This window comes from Syngnathus leptorhynchus, chromosome 14, assembly GCF_054491065.1.
Source record: "Syngnathus leptorhynchus isolate UIUO chromosome 14, UIUO_Slep, whole genome shotgun sequence".
In the NCBI taxonomy this organism is placed as follows: Eukaryota; Metazoa; Chordata; class Actinopteri; order Syngnathiformes; family Syngnathidae; genus Syngnathus; species Syngnathus leptorhynchus.
The window spans coordinates 1583936-1602661 of NC_141208.1; the positions used below are offsets into that span (position 1 = coordinate 1583936).

At 42.6% G+C, this 18726-nt stretch overlaps 6 protein-coding genes across 9 annotated transcripts in view; 3 read left to right on the top strand and 3 right to left on the bottom strand.

Annotated features, from left to right (window-relative positions):
- The first annotated feature begins 392 nt into the window (after positions 1 to 392).
- Positions 393 to 3215, top strand: tsen15 (TSEN15 tRNA splicing endonuclease subunit). 2 transcript variants are annotated; one of them, XM_085930772.1, is made up of 5 exons: positions 393 to 719; positions 805 to 901; positions 996 to 1131; positions 1221 to 1405; positions 2853 to 3215. In XM_085930772.1, exons 1-5 carry the CDS (start codon positions 672 to 674, stop codon positions 2858 to 2860), a joined length of 474 nt encoding a protein of 157 aa, XP_085786898.1. In that variant the 5' UTR covers positions 393 to 671; the 3' UTR covers positions 2861 to 3215. The 2 variants fall into 2 exon arrangements, with proteins under 2 accessions (XP_085786898.1, XP_085786899.1); XM_085930773.1 differs by having other exon boundaries at positions 805 to 886; positions 2853 to 3210.
- On the bottom strand, positions 1648 to 4984 carry LOC147045857 (uncharacterized protein C1orf21 homolog). 2 transcript variants are annotated; one of them, XM_085930774.1, is made up of 6 exons: positions 4651 to 4984; positions 3567 to 3714; positions 3262 to 3341; positions 2968 to 3038; positions 2832 to 2895; positions 1648 to 2638 (listed from the first exon to the last, which is right to left on the bottom strand). In XM_085930774.1, the coding sequence occupies exons 2-6, from the start codon at positions 3655 to 3657 to the stop codon at positions 2600 to 2602; spliced, it is 345 nt and encodes a 114-aa protein (XP_085786900.1). In that variant the 5' UTR covers positions 3658 to 3714; positions 4651 to 4984; the 3' UTR covers positions 1648 to 2599. The 2 variants fall into 2 exon arrangements, with proteins under 2 accessions (XP_085786900.1, XP_085786901.1); XM_085930775.1 differs by lacking the exon at positions 4651 to 4984 and adding an exon at positions 4163 to 4584.
- A 69-nt stretch (positions 4985 to 5053) lies between these two features.
- On the top strand, positions 5054 to 7879 carry sec22ba (SEC22 homolog B, vesicle trafficking protein a). Its single transcript, XM_085930776.1, has 5 exons — positions 5054 to 5223; positions 5343 to 5452; positions 5569 to 5729; positions 5817 to 5963; positions 6393 to 7879. Exons 1-5 carry the CDS (start codon positions 5149 to 5151, stop codon positions 6545 to 6547), a joined length of 648 nt encoding a protein of 215 aa, XP_085786902.1. The 5' UTR covers positions 5054 to 5148; the 3' UTR covers positions 6548 to 7879.
- Positions 6836 to 8590, bottom strand: imp3 (IMP U3 small nucleolar ribonucleoprotein 3). The gene is made up of 7 exons (XM_085930771.1): positions 8355 to 8590; positions 8174 to 8281; positions 7808 to 7882; positions 7641 to 7720; positions 7492 to 7543; positions 7344 to 7416; positions 6836 to 7264 (listed from the first exon to the last, which is right to left on the bottom strand). The coding sequence occupies exons 1-7, from the start codon at positions 8489 to 8491 to the stop codon at positions 7238 to 7240; spliced, it is 552 nt and encodes a 183-aa protein (XP_085786897.1). The 5' UTR covers positions 8492 to 8590; the 3' UTR covers positions 6836 to 7237.
- Positions 8591 to 9596: 1006 nt separating this feature from the next.
- Positions 9597 to 18726, top strand: part of apoltp (apolipoprotein lipid transfer particle homolog) — a 30845-nt gene continuing 21715 nt past the window's right edge. For both annotated transcript variants that reach the window (XM_085929691.1, XM_085929692.1), the window contains exons 1-6: positions 9597 to 9772; positions 17716 to 17853; positions 17939 to 17989; positions 18069 to 18235; positions 18307 to 18377; positions 18473 to 18635. In XM_085929691.1, coding sequence (XP_085785817.1) covers positions 17799 to 17853; positions 17939 to 17989; positions 18069 to 18235; positions 18307 to 18377; positions 18473 to 18635 — 507 coding nt within the window. In that variant the 5' untranslated portion in view covers positions 9597 to 9772; positions 17716 to 17798. The remainder of the gene's footprint in view (positions 9773 to 17715; positions 17854 to 17938; positions 17990 to 18068; positions 18236 to 18306; positions 18378 to 18472; positions 18636 to 18726) is intronic.
- On the bottom strand, positions 13480 to 16532 carry LOC147045861 (Krueppel-like factor 9). Its single transcript, XM_085929694.1, has 2 exons — positions 15738 to 16532; positions 13480 to 14295 (listed from the first exon to the last, which is right to left on the bottom strand). Exons 1-2 carry the CDS (start codon positions 16240 to 16242, stop codon positions 14054 to 14056), a joined length of 747 nt encoding a protein of 248 aa, XP_085785820.1. The 5' UTR covers positions 16243 to 16532; the 3' UTR covers positions 13480 to 14053.

The window sequence follows — 18726 nt, forward strand, 5'->3', positions numbered from 1 at the left end:
AAAGTGACACTCCGGGGACGGTATATGGCCATCATTTATACTAGGAGGTTTTATTTGTGTTTTGTCAGGTAAATAATAACGTTGCAGCGCCCGACGAGACAACGCAAGCGGGTTTGTTATTGTTATTGTTATTGTTATTGTTATTGTTCGAGACGTCACGCTTCCGGGTTGGGTGAAGCTGCCTTCATTGACATCGGAATCGAAACATTTTAAGGCGCTCACCACCTTTGGCTCATTTACCATTTTAATTCGTTCATGATTTTAAGCTCTTTATGAAAGAGCATTCATTTATAATTAAAATAACAATGTTATTTATTTTACATCATCAAATATCTGTATTTTCTAAGTCCAGACATGAGTACTTTTGCCATCTGTCACAGACCGTTAGACGGAACCAAATTTCTTGCGTGTTCCATGACGGATATATTTCAGTGTTACAAACACTTGGTGATGAAGCGCTGTGTTCGAAATTCTCAATTTGTTGTCTCAATGTGAGGTGTAAACCGACACATTTACACTATTCTGTGTAACTTGTCCATTCTACGCCATTGAAAACTACAGTCGACAAGTAATATGGCGATGAAGCGCGTGGAGTTTGGTTAGGAGCCACGCGTTACACATGCCTTACCCCTAGCGGCGTGCCTTGGTTTATTTTGGATCTCTGTATAGTCATGGACTTGTCAGGAAAGTCTCCAAACTGGATGCTGTTGCACCCAGAGGTGAGTGTGTTGAATATGATAGGCGTTACCGACCTGCTAAAAAAAACAACGTGATGCCAAAATACACCGTATCTACTCTATTCAGTATATCAAGATGAGGAATCTCGACATGGAAGACAGTGAACAAGCCTATGCTGCTTTCCTTGTTTATATGGACCTCACTGAGGGTACCTTTTGTCAAGGTTTTCTAATTAGGATGTCAATGATATCAAGAATACTGTCTTTGTGTATAATTGCTGCTATACAAATAAACTTGACTGACCTTACTGTTTCCAGTGCGTCAATGGAAAGAGGTGTCCTGTGTTAAAAGTGAGCAACTCAAACTGGTTTTGCTGGAAGCCAAAGAGAAAGAAGGCTCGGCCATTCAGTCGGTTCTCCCACTGCCTGCGCATCGCTCTCTGAGCCACAACGAGTGAGACAGAAACTTTTTTTTTTTTACTTTTGGCTACAAATACAAAGTGCGATCCCTAATGGAAACATATTTACTTTCTTCCTTAACAGTATACGACACGTTTTGGACAGAGGTTTTCCTATGCTGCTGTGCGCTGTCGCCTCAGACTCCACGCTGGTCTATCAGAGGTTAACTGATGGCTTGGTGACCCCCGACCCGCCGGTAGGTCCCTTCCAAGACGGGGGACGCCGGCAGCACAGGAAGAGACGACAGCAGGAGTCAAGCACAAATGATGGTGCGTAAATTAGGATGGAATTATCTGCGAGGTCCTGCTAGGATGTATTAGAACCATGATGTCTTAACTAGTACGACCTTAAAATAAATATCCAAGATAATGAATGAAGGTTATACTAGTAGGCCAAAAGTGTCACTCATCATGAATACGAATAGGAAATGACACATTTCAAAAGTGGAGAAATTGTTCCAGGTTCAATTTTAAAGTTTTAGTTCACACATTTGGGTCAACAGCAATAGAGCTCAGTTTAAAAAAAAAAAAAAAAAAATCCTTTTATTTTTTTTTTCTCGAAAAACAAAAGACCAACATTGACAGTAACACCGGTGAGTGAAAGACAAACTCCAAATAGTACGTGACTTCACCCAAGCAGGCTTCATCTGGACCGGGTCAGTACGTAGTGAGTCGAGTGTTTTAATGTGCGGTGATGAAAGGAAGCAACCCTGAGCCTTGTTTCACAGAAATATATTAGAAAGAAATGAGGGAAGACACACAGACATTTAGTTTGGGCCCAGAAATGGTAGAAAAGAGATTAGTTTCTTGGAATGCAGAAGCCAACCTGGTGATTTTTGATTTTAAGGGCGGCAGTGGGTAGGTGGGTGGCTGGGCCTCATGCATGAAACATCTGTTTGCATCGTTTTGCTCACTACTAATTCAAATGTTATTATTATTTTTTTTTTATCACCAGGCTTTAAGTCTCTGTAATCCGCATGGAAGCTGCTTTAAAACATAATGAAATAGCTCCAATGTCATGAAAACATGACTCAAGGCAAAGGAAATACTAATTGTTGAATACATATTTCTTAATGTATTAGGCCATTTGATTTTGGATCAAATTCATCTTATTTTCCCCCCCATAACTATATCGAAGTGGAAAATGAGAAACATTCATGCATGAAGCCCTATTTTCTGACTTGTCGTAAACGTCCAGCCGTGACTTTAAGGAGAAATCCAAGCAAAGAGTCCCTCTCGATTCCCTGACGTCCCTTGATGGCTTTTCAATAAAGTAAACAAAAACCGAAGTCCTCAACCGGTCAGCCGTCTTTGATTTTTGGTCATTGGATGAGACAAGGAGGAGGTCGGTGTTGAGCAGGAAGGGCAAGAAGTTGCTCAGTGGAGTTTTGTCCTTCTGCCCTTGAAAACAGGTGGAATGATAACACCGCAACACTGACATGTTCTCCCCATTTGATGGTGGTGCTATGTCACATCTTCCTCCTCTGAGCAGTAATCCCTGCCCTGGAAGAAATTGATACTTTACGATACAATACGCTCGCAGAAAGGTCAACTCGAGACGTTTTGAATGGCGCTTCCCTTTTATGTTGACGGCCTTATCAAAGAAAATTTCAAGCGGCTTTGTCACCACTCGCTCGACGCTAACACATCATGAAAAATGTAACTGATTTGCATCGATAGTCTAAAATCATAATACCTTTTCGATTTTCTCGTCCAGCATCCTGAAGAACTCTTGCTGGCTCTCTGACGAATGAATGCTCCTGTGGGAACAAAACAAAATGGAATGTTGCTGTGAAAATACAAGAAGTGATAAGCCATTGAGGGACTCTTACAGAATCTTTCCATCTTCATTCGATCCTGTCTCATCCATCTGTTGACTTTTGCCAAGTAATGCACTTTTCTCCTGATGGCCCAAAAAAAACAAACAGACGATGATCAGTTGTCATGTTCACCTTACACTTTGTACAGTATATTACAATAAATAAAAAAGTATATCGTATTTTCATTTATTTATACACACAGAGGTTTCAGAATTAATAAACCACGAAACAATTATTCCTAACAAAATCAAATGTACGTAAATAAATAAATAATATGCCTTATATAATCATATATATGTAACAAACCGTGCTTTCCTGGCTGTTCACTCTTGCCTCCTCTCCACTGATGTACTTGACTTTCTCCACTCCTTTCATCTTGTACTCATCTGCGAGAGGAGCACATCTCCTTGTATTAATCCACGACAGCAAATCCTCCCTCCCTCCCTCTCTCACACTTGAGTTCCCGACCGAGTAATTATGTGCTTGATTTCTCACGCTGCGGTCCAAATTGTCTCTTCACAATACTTGGCGAGCGGCAAACGCACGAGGTGTCAGCCCGTGTTTGCGTGGCCTCCCTTCCCGTTTGTGCAGCAAGGGACTAAAAGACAAACCAGAAAAGAGGTCTCCGTTGCTGTGGGCTTTGCCCTGGTCCTCTTCACTGTTGGGCACTGCAGACACCTGCTTAGCGGAGGTGCAGCCCATCTCCTCCTCCTCCTCCTCAGCCTCCCTTCTCTTCACCCGCGGGCATCACGACCCAGTCTGGAGGGGAGAGAAAGAGTGACGAGTATCGAAAACTAGGGAGTGCTTCAAGCCGATACATTGACCGAGATTTCAGTTTTTAACTTCAGCATGATTTTGATTCAATACAGATGTTGTGTTACCTTACTCTTACTTGAGTACAATTTGCGGCTACTCTATCCACCTCCCACCGCTGCACACAGTGGAGGCCACGGGAGACCATTTGAATAGTGCAGCAGGCAGACATAAAGCTCAAGCTAACCTCCAAAAACCAGAGGGAAGAATTTACTCATTTTTAGAACGGTCCCCACCCTGTGTTGGCAGGATTCCCTCCACCCGCAGCTTGAAACCACTCAATTCTGGTAATCAATTAGTCATGAAGCGGCGGCGGCGGCAGCGGCAGCACCGCCCTCACTTTAAAGCACAGTCTTGGAGTGACAATGACTAGCCGGGCTCCATCCACGCTCACCAGCGCTGATCTTGCCAAAGACGGTGCGCGGCGGTGCCAGCCCAGCTGTACCGCAACAATGGATCCTTGTTTTCTCTCTCTCTCTCTCTCTCGCTCGCTCTCCGGGCCTTTCAGTGGGGGTCATTGATTAGTGCATCCAGAGGTGGGGGTGGGGTTGTGTTACACTCTCAAGGATTAAACTGGCTGCTCCATCCACCACAGATAGACCTGATCTATAAAAGTGAGCTGCATCAGGCCGGGGATTGATCAACCAAATGCAGTTATCTGATCCAGACATTTTTTTTTTTAACCTTAAGGTTGACTGCAGCCCATAATAACTCAATGGGAATTCCTAGCTATGAAGGTATGGATTGAATTTTAAAACAGGCGAGGGATAATGCCACATATAAGAAAAAAAAAAAAAGGGGGGGGCAAAAACAACCATCTCACATGAACACAGTCACAAAGATTTTCAACTGTCAAAATAAGATAGGCAAAAAATAAATTACCTCTCAGGGGTATCCATAGTTAAGGAGTCAATCGTCAGGTTTCAGATCATAGAAGCTTTGGGAGCCAGACACAACGCATCTGCGCCTCTTAATTAAAGGCAGCATCCGAAGTCGAGATGCAGCTGTCTGGCCGGGCCGGGACGCAGGATGCTAGCCTCAATTCGATGGAAAGCCACATCCAAGCCCTAACATGTGAAATTGAAATCAAACTCCTCTATGACATGGAAAACAAAAATCGGTGTTGCTTTCACATCGAATGCGCTGTGCGAGACGATCTCATCGACTCGACGGAAAAATCCACCTCCTGTGTTCCACAGGCTTTAGTTGAGACACGGTCGTATTTCACCAGAGCACAGCTGACTTCCGTCCAACTCATTTCTTCCGCATCGGGAAACTTGACAGAAGGAGGGGGGGGGGGAAAAAAACCAAAACAACAACCTTCGTCAAGTTTGGCGTTGCAAAGGGCTTACGCGTGTGAATTGCTCGACCTCCAGCACGATGATTTTACTGACAATGATCGCGCGTGTGGCGGACGGATTGCCGCTCGCCGCTTCCATGCAAGACAATGATCAGGTTTGAATGGGACGCTTGCTCACTTTAACAAAACGCAATCATATATGGATGCTAAAATGCTAAAAGTCAATGTTGAGTTTCTCTGAAGGAACTTTTCCATTTTATTCTGTTGTTGACAGTCAGGAAGAGACCTCCAGCAGTACCAGAGTCAAGCCAAACAGCTGTGCCGCAAACTCGATGCTCAAAGTCCACAGCGCTGCACCTTGGAAGCTAAAGATATGAACTTTCAGTAAGTCGAGACACATGGAGGATCATGACCAATGCACTGTATCATATGTTGGGCCTCCATGTTTCCCACAGCAATTCATCAGGCTGAATAACTTCAATGACGTATCTTCTTTTCAGTTATTTAATAGCAGACGGTGTTTGCTACCTGTCCCTTTGTGAGCCATCCTTCCCCAAGAAAATTGTCTTTGCCTACCTCGAAGAGCTTCACAAGGAGTTTTCCGACCAGTATGGAAGGAAGATTTCAATAGTGACAAGGCCGTACTCCTTCATCGAGTTTGGTAAGTCTTCCTTTTGTTGCGTATTACAATTGTTTTTTTTTTTGAATACCTATATATGATTTTTTTCTCTTTTTTTTTTTTTCCTAGACACATACATACAGAAAACCAAAAAGTTATACATTGACAGCAGAGCCAGGAGGAACTTAGGTAGTATCAACACAGAGCTGCAGGATGTTCAAAGAATTATGGTGGCTAACATTGAAGAAGTTCTACAACGTGGGGAAGCACTTTCTGGTAAGTTTAAAAAAACAAAAACTAAACGAAACACACAGAACACTTGATTTAAATGAGTACACTATGCAAATATACCAGAAGGTGGCGCCAATCTTTTTTATTTTTATTTTAGACAAGTCCAAAAAAAAGGATGAAGCACATCCCTCTCACTTGAACATAGTTCTTTGTCTCTAAAAACCCAAAATGGCGCCAAAACAACATATTAGACGTAGCTTTGGCATGACCAATTCAAAGTATTTGTATCGAAATCTTATTTTTGGACCAATCAAATGAAATTCAGGCAGTTTCTCAGCCCACAATGGTTGTGAATGACTACACCGCTACGAACGACAAGCACATATTCCAATCAATAGTTCCGATCATGTCGGAATGTATCGTAGCGGTAACCCAATTTGAATCTGTGTCTTTTATTTTTATTTTTTGTACCAGCCCTCGAAACAAAAGGCAACAATCTGTCCACCTTGTCGAAGAAGTACCGCAGCGACGCAAAGTACCTGAACACCCGCTCCACGTACGCCAAAGTGGCGGCCGTGGCCGTCTTCTTCATCACGCTCATCATCTACGTGCGCTTCTGGTGGCTCTGATGGAATCTTTGGAAGGGTTTCTCAGCACCCTTAAACTGCTTACCACGGTGCCTTAACAGGTGAACTTGTAGAGTTCATCGTAGAAAAAGCCGGTTGAGCGTTGATTTGGAAAAAAAATTGCACTTTTTGTTGACGTTGAAAACGGAAAAGATATGAGTTAGGCAAATGTTGAATGTGGAGCAGGGAAGTCTTGCACTTCAACTGTGGGGATGAGTCATGTTTACATGTTTGTTTTAGGGAGGCATTTGAGTTTCACCACATGGGACTAAAATCTTTAACGCTTAAACAGTGACTTAAAAAAGGTTTATTGTTTGACAGAGTTGTCCGTCTTAAAGGATTAAAAGAAATATATGCAAATGTCAGTGTTTCCTTATAAATGATAACAGTAGCGCAGACGGGTCCACGCAATTCCTCAGGAGGCTCCTCTGGTGCAAACAAAAAAAATCCTCTCAAAGTTTGTTGTTACACATCACCGAATTATATTTTATGACCTACTACTATAATAACTAGATGCTTGACCAAATGTGCAATTTTTGACTATATCAGGAAACACATGGCAATTTTGAAATGAGGTCAAAGTGGTGAGACTTTGCTTGTCTCCATAGCTTGTGGCTAGCAAATAATTTGCACCGTCGGGTCCTTTTCTCCTCATTGATGACAGAGACATGTCCAGTTTTAGCATCAGAGGATTCACGCCAACATGTCAAAGTCGTCTCTCTGCAAGAGAAGCAACAACCAGTTCAACTGCGATCTTGTCTTTTTTTTAAAGATAAAGTAGTACTTGAGAAAAGCTCACCTCGTCATTGTAATTCATGACATGCTGTTTGATCTTTGAGGAATCTACCCAGGTCACACAATCCTCCATATTTCTGCAAAGATAGAAAAAAAAATGTACATGGATTCTTCTTCTTTCAAAACATTTCAGTGAAGATATCTTGACTGACCTTGTGATGAGAAACGCTGGATCTGTGATCACCTCTGGGCCCACACGTACGTCTGAAAGCGAGTCAAGGTCCACCCGAACCCGTTTTCGCCCGAGATACAATTAAAAAAAAAAAAAAAACACCAATCCAAATGTGCAGATAAAGGATACGTCCTTGCTCGATGAAGGTGATGGCAGTTTTCAGGTTCTGGGCCATTCGAAGAGTCAGCATGATGGAGGGAAGACGCCTCCTGTGGGAATGACAGAAGCACTTTATATATTGATAACTGACAAATCAACAGTCTCCTTAAATGAACATTGTCCAGAAAGAGGCTTACCTGCAAAATGCTGAAGCTGTGACTTTCTCTGTGAGGGACAGATTCTGTCTGGTGGGGATGAGTCCGATGCTGTAGCTAGTAAGAAAAAACAACAACAACACATCCGTTTACGCCATAGTCTTATTTACAAACGGCCCAATTCAATGCTTATTAATTAGGTGTGAGGTGTACACCAAATACAATTGATCTTTTCTTGCTCTATGTATTGCATCTGAAAGTTATTTGATATGTCATGACCAGGACGTTTCGACTTGACTTCAGTGGAAAATCCCCCACGATGAGGGAAATACAATCTTGCATCACACACAAAATGAATTCCTCATTTCCAAGGTTATCTTATTTATCATGTTGAAGATCGCCACTCACAGTTTTTCGAGTAGATGATGTGTACACTGAGCTCTGAATCCATCTTTCTCGTCTAGGTCTCGGATTTTCTGTGCCAGGTCCCTGATGTTTCGACTCAGCTTGTTGTACCTGAGTAAGCAAAATGACATTTAATCCTCATTTCAGAAGGAGCGCACGCACGCACGCACGCACGCTTGCTTACTTGGTGTAGTCCTCCCTCTTTTCGATGCGGTATCTCCTCAACACTTTGACCTCGTGAATGTTGTTGTCCACCTCCCAGTTAATAAAGTCCACCTTCTTAAGTAACTTCTCCTCATGGTACTTTAGTTTACGGACCATTTTGTAATATTTACAAATGACTTGTTGTGCATGTGATTTTGAGTCACACGATGCGTGCTTCTAGAGACACGGGAAGTGCGCGTTGTTCTTCGCTAGTTAAAAACCAAACCCCTGTTGTTAAACACTGCCACCTGTCGACAAGATTAGGAATTTATTTTGATTTCTGTAGCACAAAAAGAAACGGAGTAAGTTCTGATAAATTACTTAACTTATAATTAGCTAATTTAACATTGTTTTGTTGTCATTTAGTAGCTTTGATGTCGTTTCATCTGTCTTTTCCCTCATTGTAAGTGTGCGTAAGTTATTTTTTAAAAAAAACATTTAGTGTGCTGACGCACCACGTTATTATAACAAAGATTGTATACGATTGGTGGAATACCATTTCTATATAGACATTTAATTTCTGAGCCCAAAAATGTTGTCAGAAAGATTGTCAGATTTTTTTTGGGCGTGGTGATCCATTCAATGTGATGTAACGTCTTGCCACGTTATAACAGCGGCACTAACTGTCAGTGGTAATGATGAACAAAGGCTTCCCTGTCAGCAAATACTTGCCTGACTGTGATCATGAAGGAATAGATTTGCTTGCAGGGACAGAAAACTTTTCCCAGGGCATTGACATACCGCCTGACTACAACGATGCGTCTATTCAGAACGCGCGCTCACTAGAGGGGAGAATAGCTATTTCCTCAGCGCATCCATCCATCCATCCATCCATCCATCCATCCATCCATCCATCCATCCATCCATCCATCCATCCATCCATCCATCCATCCATCCATCCATCCATCCATCCATCCATCCATCCATCCATCCATCCATCCATCCATCCATCCATCCATCCATCCATCCATCCATCCATCCATCCATCCATCCATCCATCCATCCATCCAGCACCCCAAGTGAGTTCCCTAAAATTTGATTTTGGACTAATTGAACGAGTAAACCAAAAAAACATCATATGGGATCATGAAAACAAACAAGTGAAGCAAACAAACGTCTGTACTGGGGTACCTTGAGATACGAGTGCACGTCTTGACCACCTGAGGGCAGTATAGTACATATATACGGGGTCAGTGGGAATAAAGAGGAACTTTGAGGGTTTTCATTTTGTCTGGAGCGGCGAAGGTCAGCTGTCTGGGCGCGTGCACGAGTCACCTGCGTGAATGAAGGTCAACAGAGCGCGTGCACGCCACTCACCTGCGTCTAATTAAGGATCCCAGGAGGAAAACGGAATGCAGAGGAAATACAAAAAGAAACAAAGACCTGAACAGACAGACGGTAAAGCTCACCTAAATTCTCTTTTTTTTTTTGTCAGTATGAGTGACTTACTGCGTGGGGAAAATGAGCGTTTGAGAATTGTTGAAAATGTAAAAAGATTCAACAGAGAATGATGCAGTACTGAATCTTGGTAATACATGAAATATCTGAGAGCATAAGAGATGCCAGACAAAGTAGCCTCTATTTTTCAGCGGAATGTGTTTTTTTTTTTCTTCCAATAATAGCTTGAATTTGACAGGGTTATTAACCAAACTTTTTCTGTGATTGGTGTGTAAAATTATTGATTTATCACATATTACACAAGAAATGGACAAATGTTGAACAAACCTAGGGCTTTTTATTGAAAAAAAAAAAAAAAGGCAGAAAGAAAAGCATTTTATGTCAAGCAAACAGCGGAACCCTTTTTAAAACATTAGCAGTTCCATGTCACAAAAGTAGTTATGAAAGAAATCAAACCACACAAATGATACGTTTCGTAATAAATTAACCAGCTAAAAAGGAATAAAATGTGCTTGTGTCGCACAAGAAATCTAGAAAGCCTGATGCTGAAAATTTGAACAAACCTGAGAATATAAATATCAAAACAGCTTGTTGCAGCAATTATTTCATTCCACAGTTCCTCCTATTATCCTTAACTAAAGCCTTTTCATAAGAGGATTTTTAATAATAAAAAAAGTAACGTAAAAAAAAAAAAAAACACACCCCTTCCTGTACAATGTGCATATCTCAATTAGTGTGGTGGAAAGAAATGATTTTTTTTTTTTGTAACCCCCACAGAGAGGCAGCACATCAAAGGAAATCCAAAGTGGATAGATAATGCGTCCAACACATCACATTTAGTGATATGAACAATTTGGACTGAGCTTTTTCTTTTCTTTTCACAATTAATAACTGCAGTGAAGTGACAGACTACCAGTATTATTATTCTTTTTCATTTCAATAACTGCTTTGGAGCAAAATTCATGCAGCGGAGTCATTAATGTTACACATGTCAACAAGACGTTGGATAAGAAGTGTGCGACAACTGCGATGTTGCAACAGGATCTTGCGCTATCAATGACAAGAGACATATTGGATGGATTTTGCAGAAACAAAGAAAAGAGGAAAAACAGTGAGTGAGGTATGTTCTTATTGCAATATGATAGCTTTCAAACCTGAAGAGTCTTTGTGAGGACACACTCTTTGTGTGCGTGTGAGATAAAATTGACACAAGTACAGCCATTGGAAAGTGGGAAAACAGGTAGTTGGTGTGAATGAGTGAGGAAAAACTGTCCGTGCGTCCCGAGTCACTGCCAGCAGTAACCAAAAACTGATGATTTAAAAAAAAAAAAAATCCAATGAGTGCAGCTGTATGAATAGTGAGTCAAAATCAGCATGAGGTGCCTTTCAGATGTCCTCATTTTACTACTAAAAGTTTTTTTCATTCCATTAAGTGGTTAGAGATGCTAACTAATCAAGTTACCACACTTTTTTTTTTTTGCAAAAATACGCGAGCTTGTCTTTTTAGGTTTGCCCGCTGATTCAGATGACAACTCCAAAGGCACTTGATGTTGATAATGAGCCATATATGAAGATAGTTGTTGAACAGGAAAAACAAAAGATGTCTTCCGCGTTAGTCGAAACACAACACATTTTCTAGAGCACTTGAGAGAGTGAAGGCAGTTTGACAACCTAGCAACATAGTTCATAAAGTTCCACAGTGTTTTTGTTGAAGACGCATAGTAACACTGCCCTGCTGACACGTTTTGGAGACAAAAAAGTGCCACATTGCATAAGGAGCTTTTGTGTAACCAGCCCAAAAAAGTATCTATATACTTATGCAGTGATCAAAACTGTAAACATGATGCTTGTTGTAATGTAGTTTAAGGCTTTCAGAATCTCCTGAATAGGTGTTGAGGCGAAAAGAAAATAGGTCCATGCTGGACAAACCATGTGAGGAAAACTGAGGTTCGAGTCGTGAGTGAGTTGCCCCTGTGAAACGTCGCTACCAGCAAAGTTGCGTACATTACGCTTACGGCGATTAGCGACGACAACTGTCAGGGCCAGACTTAGCATTATTGTTGGCACCGCTGTTGGCGTCTTTAACTTCTCTGAAGTTGAACTTTTTAGTCCCCCCCCCCCCCCTCGAGTGTGTCAAACAGAAGAAAAGAAGAACCCGAACTTCATTTTCCACTCAAAATGCAAAGGAAAAGATTGAAATAGCAATATTGTTGAATTATGTTGGACTGGAGTCAGATATGAAGGCGGGTAGTGTTTTTTTTCTTGTTAGTGTGAATGGACAGTACAAAACAATAATAATAATAATAATAATAAAAAAGAAAGAAAGTCTGGACCGTCTTTGAATTGATCCCACTGCGTTATCGCTATGTTTAATGCAGGTCTGCCTGAGGTTTTGCTGAGTTTTGGGCCTTTTTGAAGTCGATTTATGGCCGTTTGTGTGTGGCTTCAGGCTCAGAAAGATGACACCTAAGTCTTATATGAATCAAAAAAAACTAAATCTAGCATCATTTGCGCGTGAAATGAAAAAGAACTAATCCAGACTTTCTTTTCTAATTTTGGGTCAGAAGAAAAGGCTGTGGGGCCCAAGGGTGACCAAAATCAACTGAGATGCCTTTGGAAAACAAGATCTTTCTCCAGTCTTATTTGGTATTTGCTCTCAATATCACCGCCCTCTCCTTTTTAGTCTCTTACAACAAACAGAAAAAGTCAAATGACATTTTTGTACCCGTTCTATTTTCTACTTAGCTCAGCAGTAGCACATGAGTCTTGTTTGTAAGGCTGCTGTGTGAGGGGAAAGAAAACCTGTTCTTATTCGCTATCTGGCTCCGCACCACTCCTGGACTCGGTGCGTTTACTTTAAAGGTAGCGCATCAAAAATCGTCTGTCACGAGCAAATAAGAAGAATAAAAAAGAACAATAAAAGTCTAAGGCGAAAGCACACACGCCAACACACACAGGCAAAGGCCTTCCTATCAAGCCCATATGGTTCCCCCTAATATAAGGACTACATCACATGTATTACTTCTGCTGCTAGCTGCATTATATATTTTTTTTGTCTACATTAAAAGCTTGAAGCTTATATACATTTGCATCATTATTAGACATAATACTACTGCGTATTATGTGTCGGCGTTTCCAGGCTGGGTCCTAAAGGATGTTTTGAAGGATCACGTGCAAACAGTTCTTCTACAGTGAAGCTTGTGCCAAATTGATATTGGTTACATTTGATAGAAAAAGGAATAACTTGGGATGATGCTTCAATGCAATTTTAAAAGACAAAAAAAAGAAAAGGAATGTATCACCACTAAAACTTGCAAAAACATGGAATCGGTAGAGCCAAGAATAGAAATAATCTTCTAGCTGTTGCTGTGCTAAACTAACATCAGAATATTATTGTGCTACTCACAGTAAATAAATGCTCCCGTGGAGTACGGCAACAATTGACAAAATAACCACCAAATGACCGAGGAGATTTGGCTGTCGTGTTGTTTTGATGTGCAGATTTTGACAGAAAAAGAAGGAAAGAAAAAAAATCCCTGCAGATTGAGAAAGTCTGATATGATTTGAGGGTTGGCTTGATTTTTGTCAATTGAAAACTGCTTTTTCGATTCCAACTCTTATCAGATCCCACGTGAGAGAAGAAACCCACATTTTGATAGGAGGCAAATATCATTACATTTGAGGAAATCATAAATGATGGTCTCAAATAACAAAGTATTTTGTTTTTTTAATTTAAAGTATCCATCCATGATATGTCATAATCTGCTGGTGTGATCCTTCCGGCAGACCTATGAAGTAGAAATTCTTGAATGACATAAACGAGTTGTGTAGCTTCACATTGGACTGTATTTCTCTTCCATTTGTCTTTTTTTTTTTTTTTTAAAACTAGCTGTTTTGCTAGATTTGAACACAGCGGCGATTTAAAAAGAAAGTGCAGTAGAGCCAAATCAATTCCAGGAATCAATTAAGTGGGATCGAAAAGCACATCAAAATCTGAATTTAAGGATTTGGAAGTGGTCCCTCGAAGAAACAGCCAACGATACACGACCCTTTTCATGTTGCTTGCGGGTGGAAAGTGGTCACATGACTCCTCTGTGCGGGATGCGCAGCTAATGCTACTAGCGCCTCACATCCAGCCCCGTGTCGATTTTTCTACCTGCGCCTCTTAAGCACAATAGAGCAATGCTTCATTTTTTTTTTTCCCCTCAACGAAACTAATTGTAGCTGGTTAATCCCTCACTGGTGAGCGCCGACCTCGCTGCCCCAAGTTACCCGAACCATCTAATGGTGGACGTTCAGGCTGGGAGAGGACATGCCCTTGTTGCGCCCCAACATGGCAGGCTGGAAATCGGGGTGACGCCGGGCGTGCTTGATCAGATGGTCGCTTCGCATGAAGCGCTTGTCGCATAACGGGCACATGAAGCGTTTCTCCCCCGTGTGCGTGCGGGTGTGGCGGGCCAGCTCGTCGGAGCGGGCAAACTTCTTTTCGCAGTCGGGCCAGGTGCAGGGAAAGGGCCTCTCGCCTGAAAAACAACAGCAATAAGTTACGCTTACAACACCGCTCGGTAGTACGTGCGCATGGCGATGGCTACACAACGCTACGGATTATCCAATCGGTTCATCATCATTATTATTGTTGTGCACTTTAAAAAGCCATCCTCAAATTCCAAGATGTAATTCTTGTGAATTTGAGGATGGTCACGCATGCAGTTACATCACAATTACAGCAGAGGCTAACTGCACTGTTAAATACATGAAGAAGAAAAAAAGAGCAGGGATTCAGAGGCAACAGATTAGCTTTTGCTAAAATACTGCTAGCCTTAATCCAACACACAGGCCTCCCTCCACGAGCAGCAAAGGATAAGAGAGGAGGATGCTCGGGAGCCATTTTCAAGATCACAAAGCCCAGCAGAGCACGTTGTTGTTGCAGAGCACTTTGTGGGCGTTCCCTCCCCATCGCTTGTTTTCTTTGAGCCATTTCCTGTCCTTAATCTCTTTGCGCCTGCTCAAGGAGCCCGAAAGCATCATGTTCCCGATCATTTGAAAAAATAATTTGTTCATTTTTAGAACAACGTGTTCATGCTCATCCGGAAGACGTGTCGTAGTGTCTTCAACGCATTGTGCGGATTACGTTTATTGAAACGACTTCATCAGAAAGGTGCATCGTCATTTTGAAATTCCCAAGTACATGAAACGTCGCATTAAACGTGACGTTCGATGTTATCGGCTTTTTCCTCTTCATAAAAAACGTCACAAGTTAGTGGTTCGTAATTGGGGGGGGGGGGGGGGTGTCCTCAGTTTTAGCCCATGCAGAGGAGTAGGAGGATTACATTTGACTGACAAGCACGTTCAACAAATGTGTTACAAAACATTGACTCATGAATCGATTTAACCTGTGGCCATGATATAAAATGTTTCCCGAGCCTCCTAAACGTCGCACGAATATTGCGACGTTCAATCTAATCAGGATTTTTTTTCTTCTTCTTCCAATTTGCATAAAAGGTGCTCGCTGTGTGTCTATTCTAATAACCGACTAGTGTAATGTGCTGCCATCAACAGGAGAGACAGTGTCTGGCAAGGAAACCGCGTAGGTTTCGCCTTACGTTCATTTCATATGCAAATGGAGTCAGGGAAGAGGTTGTCACCGGTTTTAACGTCCAGCCCAGTTCTTTTGTTAGTTTACTTCTTTGTTGGCGTCGCTAAGGGGGTAGCTTTCTTTCCCCCTCTGGTGGCTTTTGTTCGCCAACAGGTTGAGGATCACATTCGATTAAAAAAAGTGCCACTAAGTTGGCACCAAACGGAAGGAAGGGCATTACTGTACCCCCCCCCCCCCCCAAAAAAAGTTATTCATTACGTGTTTTCGATGTTGCCTTCACGGGAGTTCGGGAAAGGGAAGAAATGGAGCTAAAGGCGTCAACCATGCGCCACCCAGAACATGTGACTTGTCTATCTGTTGTTTCTGTACCTGTGTGTGTCCGGATGTGTGCCTTCAAGTGAGATGATTTCCCGTAAACTCGGTCGCATCCGTCAAAAGTGCAGTGGTGCCTCTTCACGGGGGAACGCGGGGGCCCCACGCCTCCCGCTCCTCCCCTCGGCGGTTGCTGTCCGGGGACCGGGGTAGCGGAGGGGGTCATCGTCGGGGTGGTGGGGTCCGACAACGTGGTGTAACCGCTTTCCCCACCGCACGATGAGTTGCTACTCTCAGAGTAGGCCGACATGGGCCGGAACTTGCCGTGGAGGTCGGTGAGGATACCGGCCACGGTCATCATGTTGGCCCCCTCCAACCTTAGGGTCTCCCGCACTTCGCGGTCCTCGCTCGAGCCGTCGTGCTCCCCAGGGAGCAGGCCCGCGGTGGTACTCGGCTGGCTGGCGGCGAGAGCCACCGGGGTGGGTCTGTGCAAAACCGGACCGCTCGATATAGATACCAAACATTCGGCGGCGAAGTAATCAGAGGATGCGGTGAGCGACATGCTTAATCTAGGCCTCCAAAAAGTAGCAAAAATAAATGAGGTGGGTGGCGGGGGTTCCAGCAGGCGGGAGGGGCTAACTACTGTAGTCTACTCCCGACCTCGTTTTCATCAAACTCGACGTAGCTGTACTTGTAAACCCCATAAAGAGCTCCTCCGGTTCCTTAATTGTCATGTACATCAAAGAAATGTACAAGAGGGGCTAAAAGTGGCTTAAAAGGGTGCCAGGTCCGCCGAGCCGACATGCGTGTACCCCTCTTGACTGACGGTTCATTGTGTCTGAGTGAGCCGGTGGTAAACCTACGCCCCCTATCCGGACCGCTGCTGCGTTCAGGGACCATCGTGTTCAAAAGTTGCGACCTTGTCGATCAAATGCAATTTGGGCAAAAACAACTCCGTTTGTGCACAATATTTCAAACATCGAGTCATTTAACTTTCAAACATACTTTGAATCGCAAAATCTAGCCCACAAGTAGATCCAAAGGTTGCCTTACAATTGGAGTTCTTTAAGATGGTTTTCCTACGTCCGATTTTTTTCCTTGTGCCTGAATGCATCTTTAACGACAGACTGCCTGACGTCGCAGCACGGGCGTGGACCCGTAGCGCACTGGCGGGGTGCATCGTGGAAGGCTGGCAAGCTTTAGGATAAATGGGAGGAGTGGAGGATGAAAGGTGTGTGGGATGTTTCGGACTTTTTTCTTTTTTTTTCTTTTTTTTTCTTTCCTTCTTCAAGTTAAAAACATGGCTTCCAGTCATCCTTCCCTTTTGCATTCTCCAAGTTCAAAACTGTGACACTAGATGGCTCTATTCTCTTATACGTCAGTGCCAACATGTAATGGAGTGATGATAGGCTGAGTCTTTGCAGGAACCCAAAGTACTCACACCCTACATTTAAATAGAAGTACAGATATTTGTGCAGAAAAAGACTGGGAAAGAAATACTCACCCAACTCCAATATGTACAAATACCAACAATTTGTTGTTTGCATGCAGATGTAAGTCACTTGAAATAGTCTTTTTCTTTTATCTGACACCCAAATGTCTTCAAAGAACTGCCTTGGCTTTCACCATACTTTTGCAGGAGACTGTATTATTATTATTAGTTTTTAGGTCTAAGATAAAATGAAATCTCTTAAAATAACATATTACATTCATTCACTGTCACAACACAGTGCTCATTGTATCTCCATTTTTTGCTCTCAAATAAAATCAAAATAGAAATGACCCTAACTTAAATCTCAGAAGTGGTGTCACACGTATTTCAAGGCATCTCTGTATATATATATATGAATGACTATTGCACAGTTGCAACTTTGCTTTCTGGCTGAAGTGCCATATGTTCAGCTACTTTTAGTTGCCAGGGATGTGAAGTGATTGGTCCAGAGTGTGTTTGTAGCTCCAGCTTGGAAGGTATTTCCTGATTGGTTGCTGTGAGGGTCACTGTGGAGACCCTGCTCATACAAGCGTGGTCTTTCAGTGGTTGGGAACAGTGCTTGGTTTTCATCTCACTTTCATGTGGAGCCCCCGAGGCAGAAGGACCTGCTGTGACTTGGGGCTGCAATGGCTGTGCCCTGGTTTTACTGCCTGCATGGAGCTTTGATTTGTCTCCTACTTGGTGAGTTCCACTGTTGATGTGTGTGGAAGTGACGTTTCTGAGCTTTATCAACACGTGTGAGATGTGCTTTGTCTTTATTTTGTAGGAGCTGATTGCCTTCAGTCAACGTCTGATCTTTGTGATTCAAGTTGTGCAGGTAAGAAATGTTTGTGGCAAATTCAATGATTTTTGCTGGACAAATCTCATCAATCATGTCATTCATGCATGTTCCTTAGCGGTTCCTACCGCTGATGTGTCCTATCAGAAAGGGATGAGGTATACTTACAGGTATAAAACGCAAATCACCACATCCCTGCACGGATCAAATGGCGGAAGAAACGGACTGCTACTGGACTGCGTGGTTGATATGGATGCCATCTCCGAGTGCCATCTAAGGATGCAGGTTGGATTCTGTCTCTTTCTGTACTAGAAAGAAAACACCAGATTGCTCACAATGTGGGAATTGTGTCGTAGATAAGAAATCCACAGATAAAGAGACTTTCCCCTCAGAAAGAACACTCTGTGCCTCGCTTGAAAAGTTTAAGGTAATTTCGGAATAAACGTAGCGCTTATGCATCAGTTGAAGTACTCTTGATATATGATACTCATGGGGAGCTCAGCTGCTGTTTTTCTTGCCCAGAGAGTCGCTGGAGAGAACACCCCTGACATTCTCCCTCCAGGGGGGAAAGATCTTTACCCTATGTATCCAGGAGGGGGAGCAGGTGTGGACGTTGAACATTAAAAGAGCATTTCTGAGTATGCTCCAGACCTCCCACACAGAATCCAAACATTTGGAAACAGAGGTGAGAGCTGGTCCTGTTTGATATTAGTGCTGCTACGGACTCTGTAGAATAGAATAGGTTGAAAAATCATCTGATATGAATATAGCAATAT